This window comes from Bos javanicus, chromosome 23, assembly GCF_032452875.1.
Source record: "Bos javanicus breed banteng chromosome 23, ARS-OSU_banteng_1.0, whole genome shotgun sequence".
NCBI classification, from domain to species: Eukaryota; Metazoa; Chordata; class Mammalia; order Artiodactyla; family Bovidae; genus Bos; species Bos javanicus.
This window is the reverse complement of record NC_083890.1, coordinates 16,028,340-16,042,837: the sequence shown is the minus strand read 5'-3', so window position 1 is coordinate 16,042,837 and position 14,498 is coordinate 16,028,340. Positions and strand designations below refer to the sequence as shown.

At 50.7% G+C, this 14,498-nt stretch overlaps 1 protein-coding gene across 12 annotated transcripts in view; it reads left to right on the top strand.

The window, feature by feature from the left end:
* The window catches only part of TRERF1 (transcriptional regulating factor 1), a 209,609-nt gene that overhangs the window by 164,345 nt on the left and 30,766 nt on the right, over window positions 1–14,498 (top strand). For 8 of the 12 annotated variants that reach the window (XM_061398184.1, XM_061398183.1, XM_061398188.1 and 5 more), the window contains 8 exons: window positions 2,541–4,208; window positions 5,574–5,620; window positions 6,509–6,659; window positions 7,726–8,031; window positions 11,395–11,782; window positions 12,787–12,853; window positions 14,098–14,237; window positions 14,371–14,474. In XM_061398184.1, coding sequence (XP_061254168.1) covers window positions 2,799–4,208; window positions 5,574–5,620; window positions 6,509–6,659; window positions 7,726–8,031; window positions 11,395–11,782; window positions 12,787–12,853; window positions 14,098–14,237; window positions 14,371–14,474 — 2,613 coding nt within the window. In that variant the 5' untranslated portion in view covers window positions 2,541–2,798. The remainder of the gene's footprint in view (window positions 1–2,540; window positions 4,209–5,573; window positions 5,621–6,508; window positions 6,660–7,725; window positions 8,032–11,394; window positions 11,783–12,786; window positions 12,854–14,097; window positions 14,238–14,370; window positions 14,475–14,498) is intronic. The other 4 variants (XM_061398191.1, XM_061398190.1, XM_061398193.1 and 1 more) reach the window with 2 other exon arrangements.

Genomic DNA, 14,498 nt, shown 5'->3' with positions numbered 1-14,498 from the left:
GTTTACATCTACATTTTTTATCATATGTCTGCAGAAGATGCAATTTCCAGTACACTGTAAACATTGATATTTATAAGTAAAACTATGACATCACTGTTTTAAATTTATCCAGTGGAATCTAAACACCATGGAATTTGATACCCACATCATCCATTTTAAAAATGCATGAACATGTTCTTCATTAATAGTCAGTGTTCCTTTTTCTCCTGAAATTTTATTTGTTTCACTTCCCCCGTGGAATTTTATGCTAATGTAATATGTTTTTGTCCCTAAAACTCTATCAGTTGTTTCTCTGTCCTAATTTTTTGTAACAATTTTATATGAAGTTAAAACTTTTAAAATTTCCTGAAATCATAAAGTTCTAAGTTCTAAAATTTTCTTCCTGTTTGAGTTATCATTATAATGATTATTAAAAGTGTGCAGTTGATCAAGATAGCATAAAGTATATTCTAATTTGGATAAATAATACACATAAAAACTAAAATTATATTGAAAATATACCTTAGATGGTGATGCTGGAGACTTTTTAAAGTAATTTTTAATTGTTTTTCAAGTAAATACACTTTTTTATTTGCGGTGTTGGGGTTTTTTTTTTGTTTGAAGTATAATTAATTTACAATGTTGTGCCAATCTCTGCTGTACAGCACAGTGGCTCAGTTTTACACATTCTTTTAAAAATATTCTCTTCCGTCATGGTTTATCCCAGGAGACTGGATATAGTTCCCTGTGCTAAACAGTAGGACCTCGTTGTTTATCCATTCTCAATGTAATAGTTTACATCTGCCAGCCCCAAACTCCCAGTTCATCCCTCTCCCACCCTCCTCCCTTGGCAACCACAAGTCTGAGCTCTGTGTCTGTGAGTCTGCTTCTTTTTTGTAGTTAGGTTCGTTTGTGCTATATTTTAGATTCCACTTTTACGTGATATATTTGCTTTTCTCCTTCTGACTTACTTCACTCAGTATGACGATCTAGATTGCATCCATGTTGCTGCAAATGGCATTAGTTTGTTCTTTTCTATGGATGGGTAGTGTTCCTTTATGTGTGTGTGTGTGTGGTGTGTGTGGGTGTGTGTATGTCTTCTTTATCCATTCACCTGTTGATGAACATTTAGCTTGCTTCCATGCTTTGGCTAAGTCATTTTTTAATTGAGGCACAACGTATACATATGTGATGAAGTCCGAGTGTGCAACTCGGGTTATCACAGAGTAAGCACCCCGCCACCCATGCAGTCGTCACCCAGATCCAGAGGGAGGCTCTTGCTGGTGCTGGGTTGTTTCTTGTTTATTGTTTTTGCTTATCTGTCCATGGAAGGATACTATTTGTTGCATGAGATATGAGACACAGACCAGCATCTATTATATTTCCATTTTTCATTTATATAGATGTAAACACTGAAAACTCTCATTCATATAAACTAATAGATAAAAAATACGAGTTTTATTAAAGTGGTGTGTTCTTGATCTGCTTCTGAGTTATGTACCAAAAATCACATAGCGATCTATCACTGACAATTGTATTTTAATTCTCCTGGGCCTTCCTAATGAAAAACAAGAATTGGAAACCACCTAGCTTGCAAATAAGATTTACTACGTATTTATTAGAGTGTCTCACTTTCAGTGTTCTGAGTGTGGGCTCAGTAGTTGTGGCGCAGGGGCCCAGTTGCTCTGTGGCATGTGGGATCTTCCTGGATCAGGGATCGAACTCATGTCCCCTGCACTGGCAGGCAGATTCTTAACCACTGGACCACCAGGGAAATACCCTAGTTCATGTTTCTAAGAGAGGGAACTTGATTGGCTCAGCCTATTTGTTTATCTACTTATTTATTGATTTATTGAGTCCAGGCACATCATAGACTCTGGCCAGGTGATCAGCACTGTGCCCAGATGTTTCTTTGAGCAGGGATTCCAAAGGATCAGGTAGCTGTGTACTGACATGCACTGCTCTTCTTTGAAACTGTTCTTCTGCTAGAAATATACCCTTCAGCCTATGAGTTCCATATCTGTTATTTTTCCCTTTCTATACATGCATCTCTTTCCTCCTTGTACTGTAGTTATTCATGTGACCAACTTCTTTTTCCACTGTAAGCTCCTCGAGATCTGGCCCATGTCTTAATCATTCCTTTAAGCATTGCGTCTTCCACTTAGTAAATGTCTGTGTCTAATAAGTATTTGTTGACCAGATGAATTGATTTATGAGTGTCTTAAACTTCTTCATATCCTTTTAGGCCCTACAGTAGTGCTGGGCTTTCAATAGCAGGGTCCCAGAAGAACGGATGAATTAATCAGTGAGCAAAACAATGAATTAACGAATCGATGAACTAATGAGCTGTTGAGCAATGGCTTGAAAGTAAGAGAGTTCACATCTCACGTGAGGGTCGAGATCTGCGGAATCAGTGTAAAGGTGTGGCGTGTGTGAAACTGGCTATTTCTAATCCAGGCTCCCGTTTTGTGTTTATTTCTCTAATGAGTCGTGGTAGATACAGTTGCTCATTGCAAAACAGCCAAGTAAGTCTTTCCTGTCCTTTGCAACTTGTCTTGCAGGTGTGAGCAGCATTTCTTCACCACGGTGGCATTTGGTCCGTCCCTTAGCCCGGGTGAGGATGTAAAACCCCTCGCTCTGCACATGCGTGGTAGAGGCCAACAGGAACACCTGGCTGCAGCCACGGTCACGGACATGTCAGCCGTGGAGTAGTGTGGACGCTTTCTCTCTGCTTCTCAGGGTTTCAGTCCTTTCGGGTTTGTGTCATTGACCTTTTTGTATGGTTTTGTGGCTGGACGTTCACAACCAGGGCAGGCACCATGGGAGACCAGCAGCTATACAAGACCAATCATGTGGCCCACGGTGGTGAGAACCTTTTCTACCAACAGCCACCACTTGGCGTCCACGGCGGGCTGAACCACAGCTATGGGAATACAGTGCCCGGGGCTGGAATGGATGCCCCTCAGGCATCACCCATCTCCCCCCACTTCCCTCAAGACACTCGGGATGGTCTAGGCTTGGCTGTTGGCTCCAAAAACCTTGGCCAAGTGGATACCTCGAGGCAGGGAGGGTGGGGAGGCCACGCAGGGCCTGGAAACCATGTCCAGCTACGTGGAAACCTGACCAATTCGAACATGATGTGGGGGGCGCCGGCCCAGGCGGAGCCCACCGATGGCTACCAGTACACCTACTCGCAGGCCAGCGAGATCCGGACCCAGAAGCTCACCAGCGGTGTCCTGCACAAGCTAGACTCTTTCACCCAGGTGTTTGCCAACCAAAACCTGCGAATTCAGGTCAACAATATGGCCCAGGTGCTGCACACCCAGTCAGCAGTAATGGATGGAGCGCCCGACAGCGCCCTCCGCCAGTTGCTGTCCCAGAAGCCCATGGAGGCCCCAGCAGCGGCTCTCCCGTCGCGCTACCAGCAGGCGTCCCAGCAGCCTCACCCTGGTTTCACTGGTGGGCTGTCCAAACCGGCTCTCCAGGTCGGGCAGCACCTGAGCCAAGGGCACCTGTATTACGACTACCAGCAGCCGCTGGCCCAAATGCCGGTGCAGGGCGGACAGTCGCTGCAGGCCCCCCAGATGCTATCCCAGCACATGCAGCAGCTGCAGCCGCATCAGTATTACCCGCCGCAGCAACAGACACACGCCGGGCAACAGCGGGTGTCCATGCAAGAAATGCAGCCGCCACCACAACAGCAGATTCGCCCGCCACAGCCCCAGCCGCAGCCGCAGCCGCGGCAGGGTTCAATGCAGATACCTCAGTATTACCAGTCCCCACCCATGATACAGCCTTTGCCAGAGCCGCAGCAGCCCCAGATGCACCTACAGCCCTCTTCTTATCATAGGGACCCCCATCAATACACCCCAGAGCAGGCGCACGCAGTCCAGCTGATTCAGCTGGGCTCCATGCCCCAGTACTACTACCAGGAGCCCCAGCAGCCCTACGGCCACCCGGTGTACCAGCAGAGCCACCTGCCTCAGCACCAGCAGCCTGAGGATGGTCAGCCCAAGACTTATCCAGGCGACAGGCAGGCCCAGGCCATGCTGAGCTCCCACGGGGACCTGGGACCTCCAGATACAGGAATGGGAGACGCAGCCAGCTCCGACCTGAACCGGGCCAGCAGTGCCCTCCCGCACCGGCCGCTCCTGTCCCCTGGCAGCATCCACCTCAACAACATGGGGTCTCAGCACCAGCAGCTGTCTCCCAGTGCCGTGTGGCCCCAGGTATCCTCAGAGTGGACGTTAATCCAGGGATCTCAGGGTGCGCGCGTGCCAACCAGAGCTGAGTCCAGTGCAGTGCCTAGTCCTGTCCTCCAAACCCCTCTGATACTTCCGTTCTTTTCTTTATTCCACAAACGTTAATCAGACACTGTGGAATACGAAATCAACTGTGACTCAGTCTTTTGCCCGTAGATCTTATAATCTCACTAAAGAGGTGGCCAAAATATATATCAGGTCCCAAATGATGCATGTCATGGTCAAAGCCTCATCAGGTGCCCAGGGACCACACAGTGGGAGTGGTCTTGTCCCCTTAGATCTGAATCCTTAGGGGACTTCCTATGAAATTGTTCCCTTCTGGGGAGGGAGACCATATTGTGACAGCATTTCTCAAAGTCTATTGCTTAGAATAGGAGTTCCATAGAATGTTTAGTGGACATTGCTCGGGGGAGGGGAGTGGGTTCTTGGGAGAAATCAATATGAGGGGATACCTCATGTAGTTGCAGAGGCGAAAAACCTTAGCTGCCCACAGGATCCAGGCAGGTAAAGTCAATAAGCAGAATGGCCTGGTATGGATTGTGTGGACTGGAGGGCCAATGCGCCAACTAATGATATCCATAGTCAGGGTTTTTAAAAACAGTCCAGCCAAGCAGACTATGTCTGCAGATCAGAGTCAGCCTGCGGGTGACAGGTATTAACTCTTAATTGTTTCCCAAATATATTTGATCATAAAATTGCCTACTGTGTGCTGGGCACCGTTCGTGTTTTGGCGTGTTCCAAGTGCTACACTCAAGTGACAACAGATTCAAGGGAGGAGGGTACCTTGAATAAGACCAGGGTAGATGAAGAGAGGGCTCCGATGAAGGCTGAAGGCCAGAGATGAACTCCCTTTGACCCTGTTTTGTTTAGGACTCAGGCCAGTAGTAACTGAGAGCCTTTGTGAATACAAGAATAAGATGACATGGCCCAGGCTAAAAAGAATTCCAGCAGGAGGTCTCCTTGTGTGAGGCTGTATCATCCAGCTCTCCATTCTGTGTCTCTCTTGGGAATGGAGTCTGTCCATGCACAGAGGGGTGGACGGAAAGGACAGGAAAGGAGGTGAGGGACTGAGTCCCAGTGGGCTTGTGGCTGGCGGGGCATCCTCAGGGGTGTGGCCCCAAGCCCAGGAGCATCGAGGGAAAGAAGACTGGAAGTTTCAGGTGCGGAAGGGCAAGGGTATGAGTAGCTATGAGCCCGGTCACCATGAGGCAGAGAGAGGGAAGAATCCTAGAAGGGCAGGCCCTGGTGTTCCCACTGCTCAAGGACCCCTCCTGTCAGAAACATGTTTTTTTTTTCTTCTTTCTTCTGGTGTCCTGCATTGCTCAAAATTAGATGCACCTACCTGATGGCCGAGCCCAGCCAGGGTCTCCTGAGTCAAGGTAGGATGGATGCGTGGAGGCTTGTTGGCGTGCAGGGGGACTGGGAGGTTTTCCTGGATTGTCTCATGATTCATTTCCAAATTCAAAGTCAGTTCCTCAAAGAAATTTATAAGGACAATAATAGCAGCTATTGTGGTTGAGCCACTTACCATTACTCCATATCATGTCTAATAAAAGTAACTCAGTGAGGGTAGGTGTGATTACCATGTGCCTAGCATGTAGTAAGCACTCAACCACTGTTAACTGTTATTATCATTATGATTTTACAAATGAGAAAGCTGAGTCTCAGAGAGCTTAAGTTTGCACATCAAGAAAGCGGGGGTGCTGGCATAGACTCCAAAGCCCATGTTCTGCCCTCTTATCCATTTGGTGAGTGTTTGTTGAGTACCTACTGTGTGCCAGACATAGAACTAAGCTTTGAGTGAAATAGTACAGTCTTGCTTTCTCCCCTCGTGGGTCTTGTAAATCATTAAAGACTTAGCCAGAACCTGACAAACTTAAGACGTGTAATCTGAAGACTTAATCAGTGGACTGAGACTCATATCTCTAAGGGAAGGCTTCTAGAAGAGGAGGACCCAAGCACCCTGCTTCTAGAAGGGTAGTAAGCCAAAGGTGGGGGAAAAAGACAGCACGTGAAGGCCTGGAATGAAGAAGGATGTTTGGTTCATCTTTTGCATGATCTTAAGCATACCCTTTCTTACTTTTGAGCCTCCGTTTTCCATCTGCAAATTGGGCTCAGTTCTCTGAAGGGAATTGGTGAGGGGCCATGGCCGTGGGAGCTCTGGGTGAATGAAACGGGTTCATTGTGGGGTATGTGGCCTTGTGATGAGTCATTGTTTCCCTTCGTTGATGTGCGTGTCCTCTCCACTTGGCCCTACCCTTGAGCAGTGGCCAACCCAAAGGAGTGTTTGGGGAGCAGTTTGATGCCAAGAACAAGCTGACATGCTCCATCTGCCTGAAGGAGTTCAAGAGCCTGCCCGCCCTGAATGGCCACATGCGGTCCCATGGGGGGATGAGGGCCTCCCCCAGCCTCAAACAGGTGAGCAGGAATCCACCCCCTATCCTTTCCAGGCCATGTGCTGCTTGCTTTGCTTTGCTGCCGTCAGATGGAGTAATATGAGCCCCACCCGGGGGACCTGGAGAGGCGTAGTCTTTCCCTAACAGAAGTGCTCAAGCTTTGATGCTGGGAGCCAGCCAGGTCACACAGTCCCCACTTCCACTGGCACCATGAACAAAAATCCAGAACTGAGGTGGTAGAAATCCTTTTAGGGGATCCCAGCCTCTCTGCGTCCTGGAGAAGACAGCAAAGAAAACATGGAGATGCAATTTTGTTTTTAACTTCTGTTGCATGAAGCACTCAAGACCAGGGTCCCTTAGGCCTTCCAGATCAGTAGTCAGTGGCCAGGGAGAGCTAGTGTGACCACCAGGCTCCCAGCCATTATTTTCTATTCACTGGGGCACCAGTGTTAGACTCTAGCATTTAGAGTCTAGAGACCTTTAAATGCCCTCGGGATTATCCAGGCAGGATATGCTTGTGGTGAACTATCCACGCAGTTTTAGAGTTAGGTTAAAACTCAAAAGAATTTTCTTGATTCTTTGAATATTTTGCATCTTAATTTAAGTCTATGAGATTAACTTGCTGTTCACCAAAAACTTTGATGTGATCCAGGTCACTCCGTCTCTTGACGATGCCAGTTAAAAGATCTTTGTCTTTGACAGATGAGTCAACTGCAGCCCAAAGAATTAAAAGGTCCTACATGAGAGCTTATGTGGGGTTTTTCCTTCTTTTTTTTTTTTTTGCCTGATTCTAAGTCCAGATCCTTTTCGTTAAAAGCAATGACAACCACACAAAAATCTTTCTTCACTGTCTGTTTGAATATACAAGTGGTCAGGATTTTTTTAATGTAGAAAATAGAGTGCCTTGTTCACTGCTCATGGGCATCACTGGAGCCGAGAGACTCAGGGTGGCGGGAAGGAAGCCTCCCTGAGGTGGTTCTCTGTCACCCACGCGTGATGTCCAGGAACGTTGCAGGGAGAGCGAAGTTGCATGCCCCACTGTGGGAGCTGCTCTGAGCCCAGGATCAAAGCCTTTATTGTCTGTGTAGGAGGAAGGAGAGAAGGCCCCGGCGCCTCCGCCTCAGCCCCAGCCGCCACTGCCGCCTCCGCCGCCGCCACCTCAGCTCCCTCCCGAGGCGGAAAGCCTCACGCCTATGGTCATGCCCGTGTCTGTCCCTGTCAAGCTTCTCCCGCCCAAGCCCAGCTCTCAGGGCTTCGCCAACAGCGTCGCTGCCGCCCCCTCGGCCAGAGACAAGCCAGCCAGCTCGATGTCGGACGACGAGATGCCCGTGCTCGTGAGGATGACCCTCTCTCCCCCACACTCGCCCCAAGGGGCTGCCCCCAACCCGCCTGCTGTGAGTTGCAGCTCCACCCCACCTGCCTGAGGTGGGGACATCCCTTTGCTTTCTTGGAGATGGGGACAGATCTGCCCGGGCCACCAGCCAGAGCTCAGACGTGGCATGGCTCCTTGGGGCTGAGCCCCTGTGGCTACCCTGGGAATTCCTATCTGCTTCCAATCTACCTGCTACCCAGTAAATGCCTAGTACTCTACCAGGCTCACATTCCAGATTAGATTCTGAGAGAACCGAAGATGTTCCTGGATTAAAAACAGAGGTGATAACTCAGCTGATGATCACAGTGATTAAAATATGGAAGTACTGTTCCGGATCACAAAGAGCTACTGCCCAGGGCCCTCCCTGGTCCCTCCCCCAGGATCTCCAGACCTCCCCAGATCCATCCACCAGAGATGTAAACCCCTGGCACAGTAGGTCCTCCAGGCATCCATGCTGATGGTCAGCCTTAGTAGATGCTTAATATTTTCAATATCACCTCTGCATAAATAAATACTCTCAGAGGACCTGATTCATTGAGGTTCCCAAAGTAATTCCACTGAGACACCCACCCCCAATCTCAAGAAAGCAAAGAGATTCGTGTTTCTTACTGTCCTTCTCTTTCTCAGCTTCCAAGTGCTTCACCCAAGCAGCTTAGCCTGGCTCTGGGACAGAGATCTCTCTGTCTCCTTCCTTCTCCCCTTCCTTCCCTCCCCACCCTTGCCCCCAACCGCCGTGGAGTCTGGAACCCCTATGGTTCATTACATCAGACCTGTCCCCTCCCCACAAAGTGCTGTGCTGGGTCATACCTATGCTCACAGAATAAGTGGCCACTGGGATTCCAGGAGGCATAAAGGAGGGGCTGGGCCAGGAGAAGGATAGGGAGAATAATTAAGAGAACTAGAAAAGTCCAGAAAGAGCCTTTTTGGTTCTTTACATAATATCAAGGCTCAGAAGAGGAAAAAGACAGATGGAGAACCTCTGGAGGTGAGGATTCCCATCAGCTGGCAGGTCCTGGGGGCCAGCAACAGGGAGAGAGATGAAACCACACCGCCAGGCCCCCTCTTTGCCCAGGAAGTGCCTGATTTGGTGGGAGAGATACTGTTTCTACCCTTTCGAAACTTTCAGCCTGAAGCTGGAGAAAGTCAGGTTCCTAGTGACACAGGGATCAGAGCCCCAGGCAGCAGGTCTGCCTCAATTCAAGACAGAGACACCAAGGCAGCATTGCCCTGCATGGGGCTGGTGGGGAATATACCCCAAGAGCTAAGGTCGTTAGGGACTAAGACAAGGCAAGGGACGTTTGGTGTTAGAAGACCATCATGAGGAGAGTTCCAGACAGAGTTTTGAAGGCAGAGATGAACTCGGTTTTGTGGCAAGGGTGAGAAAGATACTGTGAGGAGATAAGCCGAAGTGGAAGCATAAAGTAGGACTGAGTACATGTGAGCAAGGTCATGACACTTAATATATTAAGAGATGAAAATGTTCAGGGAGGAGCCCTGGGTTTTAATCTCTACTGTGCTCCTAGTCAGTTGGGGTACAGACAGCTGAGACCCTTCGCTTCTCAGAACCATGGTTTCTCCTGTGACCTCAGGGGGAAGGGAGTGGGCTTCCTCAGTGGCTGTCACCTTTCTGAGGAGCTTTTAAAACCTCTCAGCGCTTGGCCCTGCTTGGCTGGAATTCTGTATATACTTCCTCCCAGGTGATATCCAGGTCTGACCTTCTGGGGGCCTTCCCTGGCCCACAGTCTCAGAGCCTTGCCTGGAGGATTGGAAAGTTCCAGTTCAGAGCTGTTGTCATTGAACCAGAGGCTCAAGGAGAGAGAGCCCCAAAGGGACCTCTGGCCCTGTCTGTGGTCAGAGGTCTGGATTCCGGTGCAGTGTTGAAGACATGCAGAGTCCTCAGTTGACCTCATCAGTCACCCAGGAACTAGGTGTAAAGCATCAGGATTGCTCCCCTAGTTGGGGGGCACAGGCATCCTTTCCCCATTCCACTCCATCTCAGCATCAGGCAGTGAGGAGCCCTCAGGTGGGGAAAGAAGGCAGGTTGGGGCTCTGTGGCCTAAGGAGAGCCCCCTGGTGAGTCCCTCTGCCCCTTCTTTCCCCACCTCTCTGCTTCCCTAAACTCCCCTGCTAGGGGCTGGGATGGCACCCCAGAAACTGAGGGGGAGACAAGGAGGGGCAGCCTGAAGTGCTGAAGGCAGCAGAACTGCCTTCAGCGGGGTTAGAGGGAGAGAAGCCCAGAGCTGAGGGGTGACTGGGGCAGGTCACATGACCATGGCCAACCCTTCCCATCACCCCCTGCTGCCTCCTACTAAGGCACCAAGGTGGATACCAGGATTGCCAGGGACCACAGCTGTGACAGGCTGGCCTGCAGGGCCTGGGAGGGGACCACAGACTGCCCGGAATTTCCCTGCAGGTATCCCCTCTGCACCCCCGCCACCGTGCCCCGCCCCCCAACAGCATCACTGTCTCTCCAGCCTCACCCAGCTCTGGGTTTTCTGAGCTGATGCTGGCACACACCAAATCTGTTTATGTTTGGCTTTGGCATGCCCTGCTTTATCTCCTTCCATGCATATGTTTACTTATTAGTATATCTGTTTCCATGTGGCAAATCTTCCTTCCAGAAGATGCTTGGTCCTGCTGGAATAAAATAAACTAACCCCGCTGACAGGAAACCAACCTAGGAGAAGGGTTTGCCACAGAGGAGAGTCACCAGTGCTGGGAGCAGGAGTGAAGGGCGGTGAGGGGGAAGGGTCAGCGGATCTACTTCTAGGAGAGCACATGAGAGGGGGGCCTCAGAGATCCCAGCTGGCCCTCCTCCACCCTGACAGTTACCTCCAAGGGGGAGCCCAGTGTGTGGGTCACTGGCCCTGGGAGCTTTGGCTGGGGCCTGACCACCCCCCCCCCGCCCCGCCCCCGGTCTTCCTGCCCCACAGCCTCTGCCAGCTTCCCTGAATAGACGATTCTGTCCCCTTCTTAGAACATGTGTTATCTGTCCCCGAAGTCCCGTCCCTGGGGAGCCCGGGGGGAATTAAAGGGCCCACTCAGCTGGAGTCCACTCAGCAGATGGGAATGCGGTGATAAGCAGTAAAGAATGTGAATTTATTCTTTCTTGCCCACCCACTGTTCCTACCCGCCCCATCCCCCCAATCCGTCTCCAGACATGAGGGATTTCCTCCCAAACCAAAGTCGGCTCCCTTAACCAGGCCACCAGATCTCGCCTTGTCGGAGATGGCTGTGACCGTTTCTCAAGGCAGGGGATGCTGGGGTCAGACCGGGGGGGGGGGCGTGTTCCCGTTAGAACGCGGATTTCCCCCTCCCCTCAACCTGTGGCAAGGGCCTGAGGGAAAAGCCCCCGTATCTGAATCGGATCGTTCTTCCGTCGTAGGAAATTCCCAAGAAGCACCAGCCAGGCGCGGCCAAAGCCGAGGAAGCCCTCAGGAGCGCGCCAGCAGAGAAGAAGAAGTTCCGGCACCGGCCTGAGCCGCTCTTCATCCCGCCACCGCCCTCCTACACGCCCAACCTCGCCGCCTCGCACTCGGGCGCCACCCTGTACCAGAGCCAGCTGCGCTCCCCACGGGTGCTGGGCGACCACCTGCTCCTGGACCCCGCCCACGAGCTGCCCCCCTACACGCCCCCGCCCATGCTCAGCCCGGTGCGCCAGGGCTCGGGGCTCTTCAGCAACGTGCTCATCGCCGGCCACGGCCCCGGCGCCCACCCGCAGCTGCCCCTCACGCCCCTGACGCCCACGCCGCGCGTGCTGCTCTGCCGCTCCAGTGAGTCGCCCCCAACCCCGCCGCCGCCACCCCGGCTGTGGGTGCTGCCCTAAGGCTCGCGTTCTGCCCTTGTTTCATTCACCTCACAGACCTTTGAGGTGGCTCAGACCGTGTGCTGCGTGCTAGGAATTCTTAGAATACTTACCCTCAAGGGAATCACAGTCTAGTCGCGGAGACCAACGCATAAAGCTCATTAGGGTTTCTCTGGGATGAGGGAGGAAAAAAAAACAGTCGAAGTGCGCCGTGGAGAATCGTGTTCAAACACCCAAAGTAAATGTACTAAGTACACGTACAAATAGGATTAGCGGCAAGACCACACCTCCACATTTTAGCACGCGGTGTAAAGATCAAGGCCTGTAGCAGGATCTCTTTCTAGAGCAAGAGGAATGTCATAGAACAAGAAAGCTTAACAGGGGAATTCCCTGGCGGTCCATTGGTTGGGACTCCCCGGGCTTTCACTTGCCAAGGGCCCAAGTGTGACTCCTGGCCCGGGAACTGGGATCCTGAAAGCTGCACAGTGCAGGCCAAAAAAAAAATTAATGAAAAGAAAAAAAGAGTAGTAGACCAGAGAGATAGCTGGCCCTCCTTACTCTGAGAAGTGCGTGTGTGTACGGCTAAGTTGCTTCAGTTGTGTCTGGCTCTGCTGTGACCTCATGGACTGTGGTCTGCCAGGCTCTTCTGTCCATGAGATTGTCCAGGCAAGAATACTGGAGTGGGTATCCATTCCCTTCTCCAGGGGATCTTCCAACCCAGGGATCGAACCCAGGCCCCCTGCATTGCAGGCAGATTCTTTACCCTAAGAGCCACCAGGGAAGCCAGGTGTTAAGAAATGGGGAAACCCTAAGCCAAGTTGCTCCACACTCCAGCTCCTCAGGGACTGCGGGGGTAACTCTTTCGTGGTTTGGGTAGGAGAGGGGCCCTACCATGACTGTTCAGGTAACTGCTTGTTTAGTTTCTTTAGTACCTTCTCTGCTGACCAGTGACCTCTGGTTTTTGTGCTTCAGACAGCATCGATGGCAGCAACCTGACGGTCACCCCGGGGCCTGGAGAGCAGACCGTTGATGTCGAACCGTAAGGAAGAGCCAATTATTCTTTAGAACAGAAGCCTCAACCTAGAAAAGGGAGGAGGAGCTTTAAGAAGTATAGCTAGTACTTCTGGGGGCCGAGTGGCCACTGGGCAAGAAGTTGTAGAAAGTGTAGGATCGTGGTATTTCTCAAGTATGATGGTTACCCTATGATTTCCAGTATTTCAAGGCCTTTTCTACAGACTAAAGGCATTAAGAATGTGGAGCCTCGTATTTAGAGAACCTTAGCGTCCCCATCTCCAGCTCCATGAGCCAGTTTGGTTGGGGGCCACAGGCCTTCATGTCCCCAGTGACATCTCTCTCAGGGTACCTAGCTCCCTAGGAGGCTCCACCCACCACCCTGCCCCTTTACCCCCTCCCTAAGATTCTTGGCTGGGCCGCCAAATGGGCTTGTTGAATACTTGAGTTGGGGGATATATTTGAAGAGAAAAAAAAATTTTTTTTTCCTGTTCCTGGGTAAACGCAAAAGAGGCCAGATGGTAGAGTGGTAAGGAGATTGAGTCAGGAATCAAGAAACCTGGTTCCAGCACCATTTTGTTATTTGATCTTGATAAAGTTAACCTTTGTAGAGTTTAGTTAACTCATCTATTAAGTAGGAATACTTCTCATTGCTTTGCTTACCTCACAGGCCTTTGTGAGGTTCTGATGGGATCATTTATGTGAAAGTGGCCTGAAAGGACAAAAATAAAATAAGGACTTTGTATTTGTTTCACTGGGTCAAGTGGTACCTTTGGCCACGTTCTGGGCAGCTGTCCCTTGGCATTAGCACCCTCCCTGTCCCAGCTGTGAAAGTCGCTCAGTGGTGTCCGACTCTTTGCGACCCCGTAGACTGTATAGTCCATGGAATTCTCCAGTCCAGAATACTGGAGAGCGTAGCCTTTCCCTTCTCCAGGGGATCTTCCCAACCCAGGGATCGAACCCAGGTCTCCTGCATTGCAGGTGGATTCTTTACTTGCTGAGCCACAAGGGAAGCCCCTCCCCAGCTCTAGGGAGCTAAGAATCCCCAGCCAGCCTTCTCCCTTGCTTCCCGTGGCATCTCTCCCCAATCTTCAAGCTGTTCTTTATCCCAGTGAAAAAGTCATGCCTGGAATCTTCAGATCACAGTGCAAGGAAATGCCCCTGCATTCTTCTTGCAGAAGGAGCTGGTTTCCTTCATTTTCAAGTCCCTGACATTTACCTTTGGTCTCAAATTGAAGACCACACTGTTGTTTTTCTTCTTGTGATTTAAAGACGCATCAACATTGGCTTGCGATTCCAAGCGGAGATCCCAGAACTCCAGGATGTCTCTGCCCTGGCCCAGGACACACACAGGGCCACACTAGTATGGAAGCCCTGGCCAGAGCTGGAAAACCACGACCTCCAGCAAAGAGGTATTGACAGCCTGGGAAGAACTGGGTAGGAAGGGCTGGATTTCTCCCAAGGGCCTCTGGCTCTAGGATCAGTGTGTCTTTCTGGTGACACTGAGCTCTGTCTGATGCAGTGCCCTGTCTTTGTTCCCAACAGTGGAGAATCTCCTGAATTTATGCTGTTCAAGTGCGTTGCCAGGTGGAGGGACCAATTCTGAATTTGCTTTGCACTCTCTCTTCGAGGCCAAAGGTGATGTGATGGTAAGGAACCATGAAAAGGAGGCT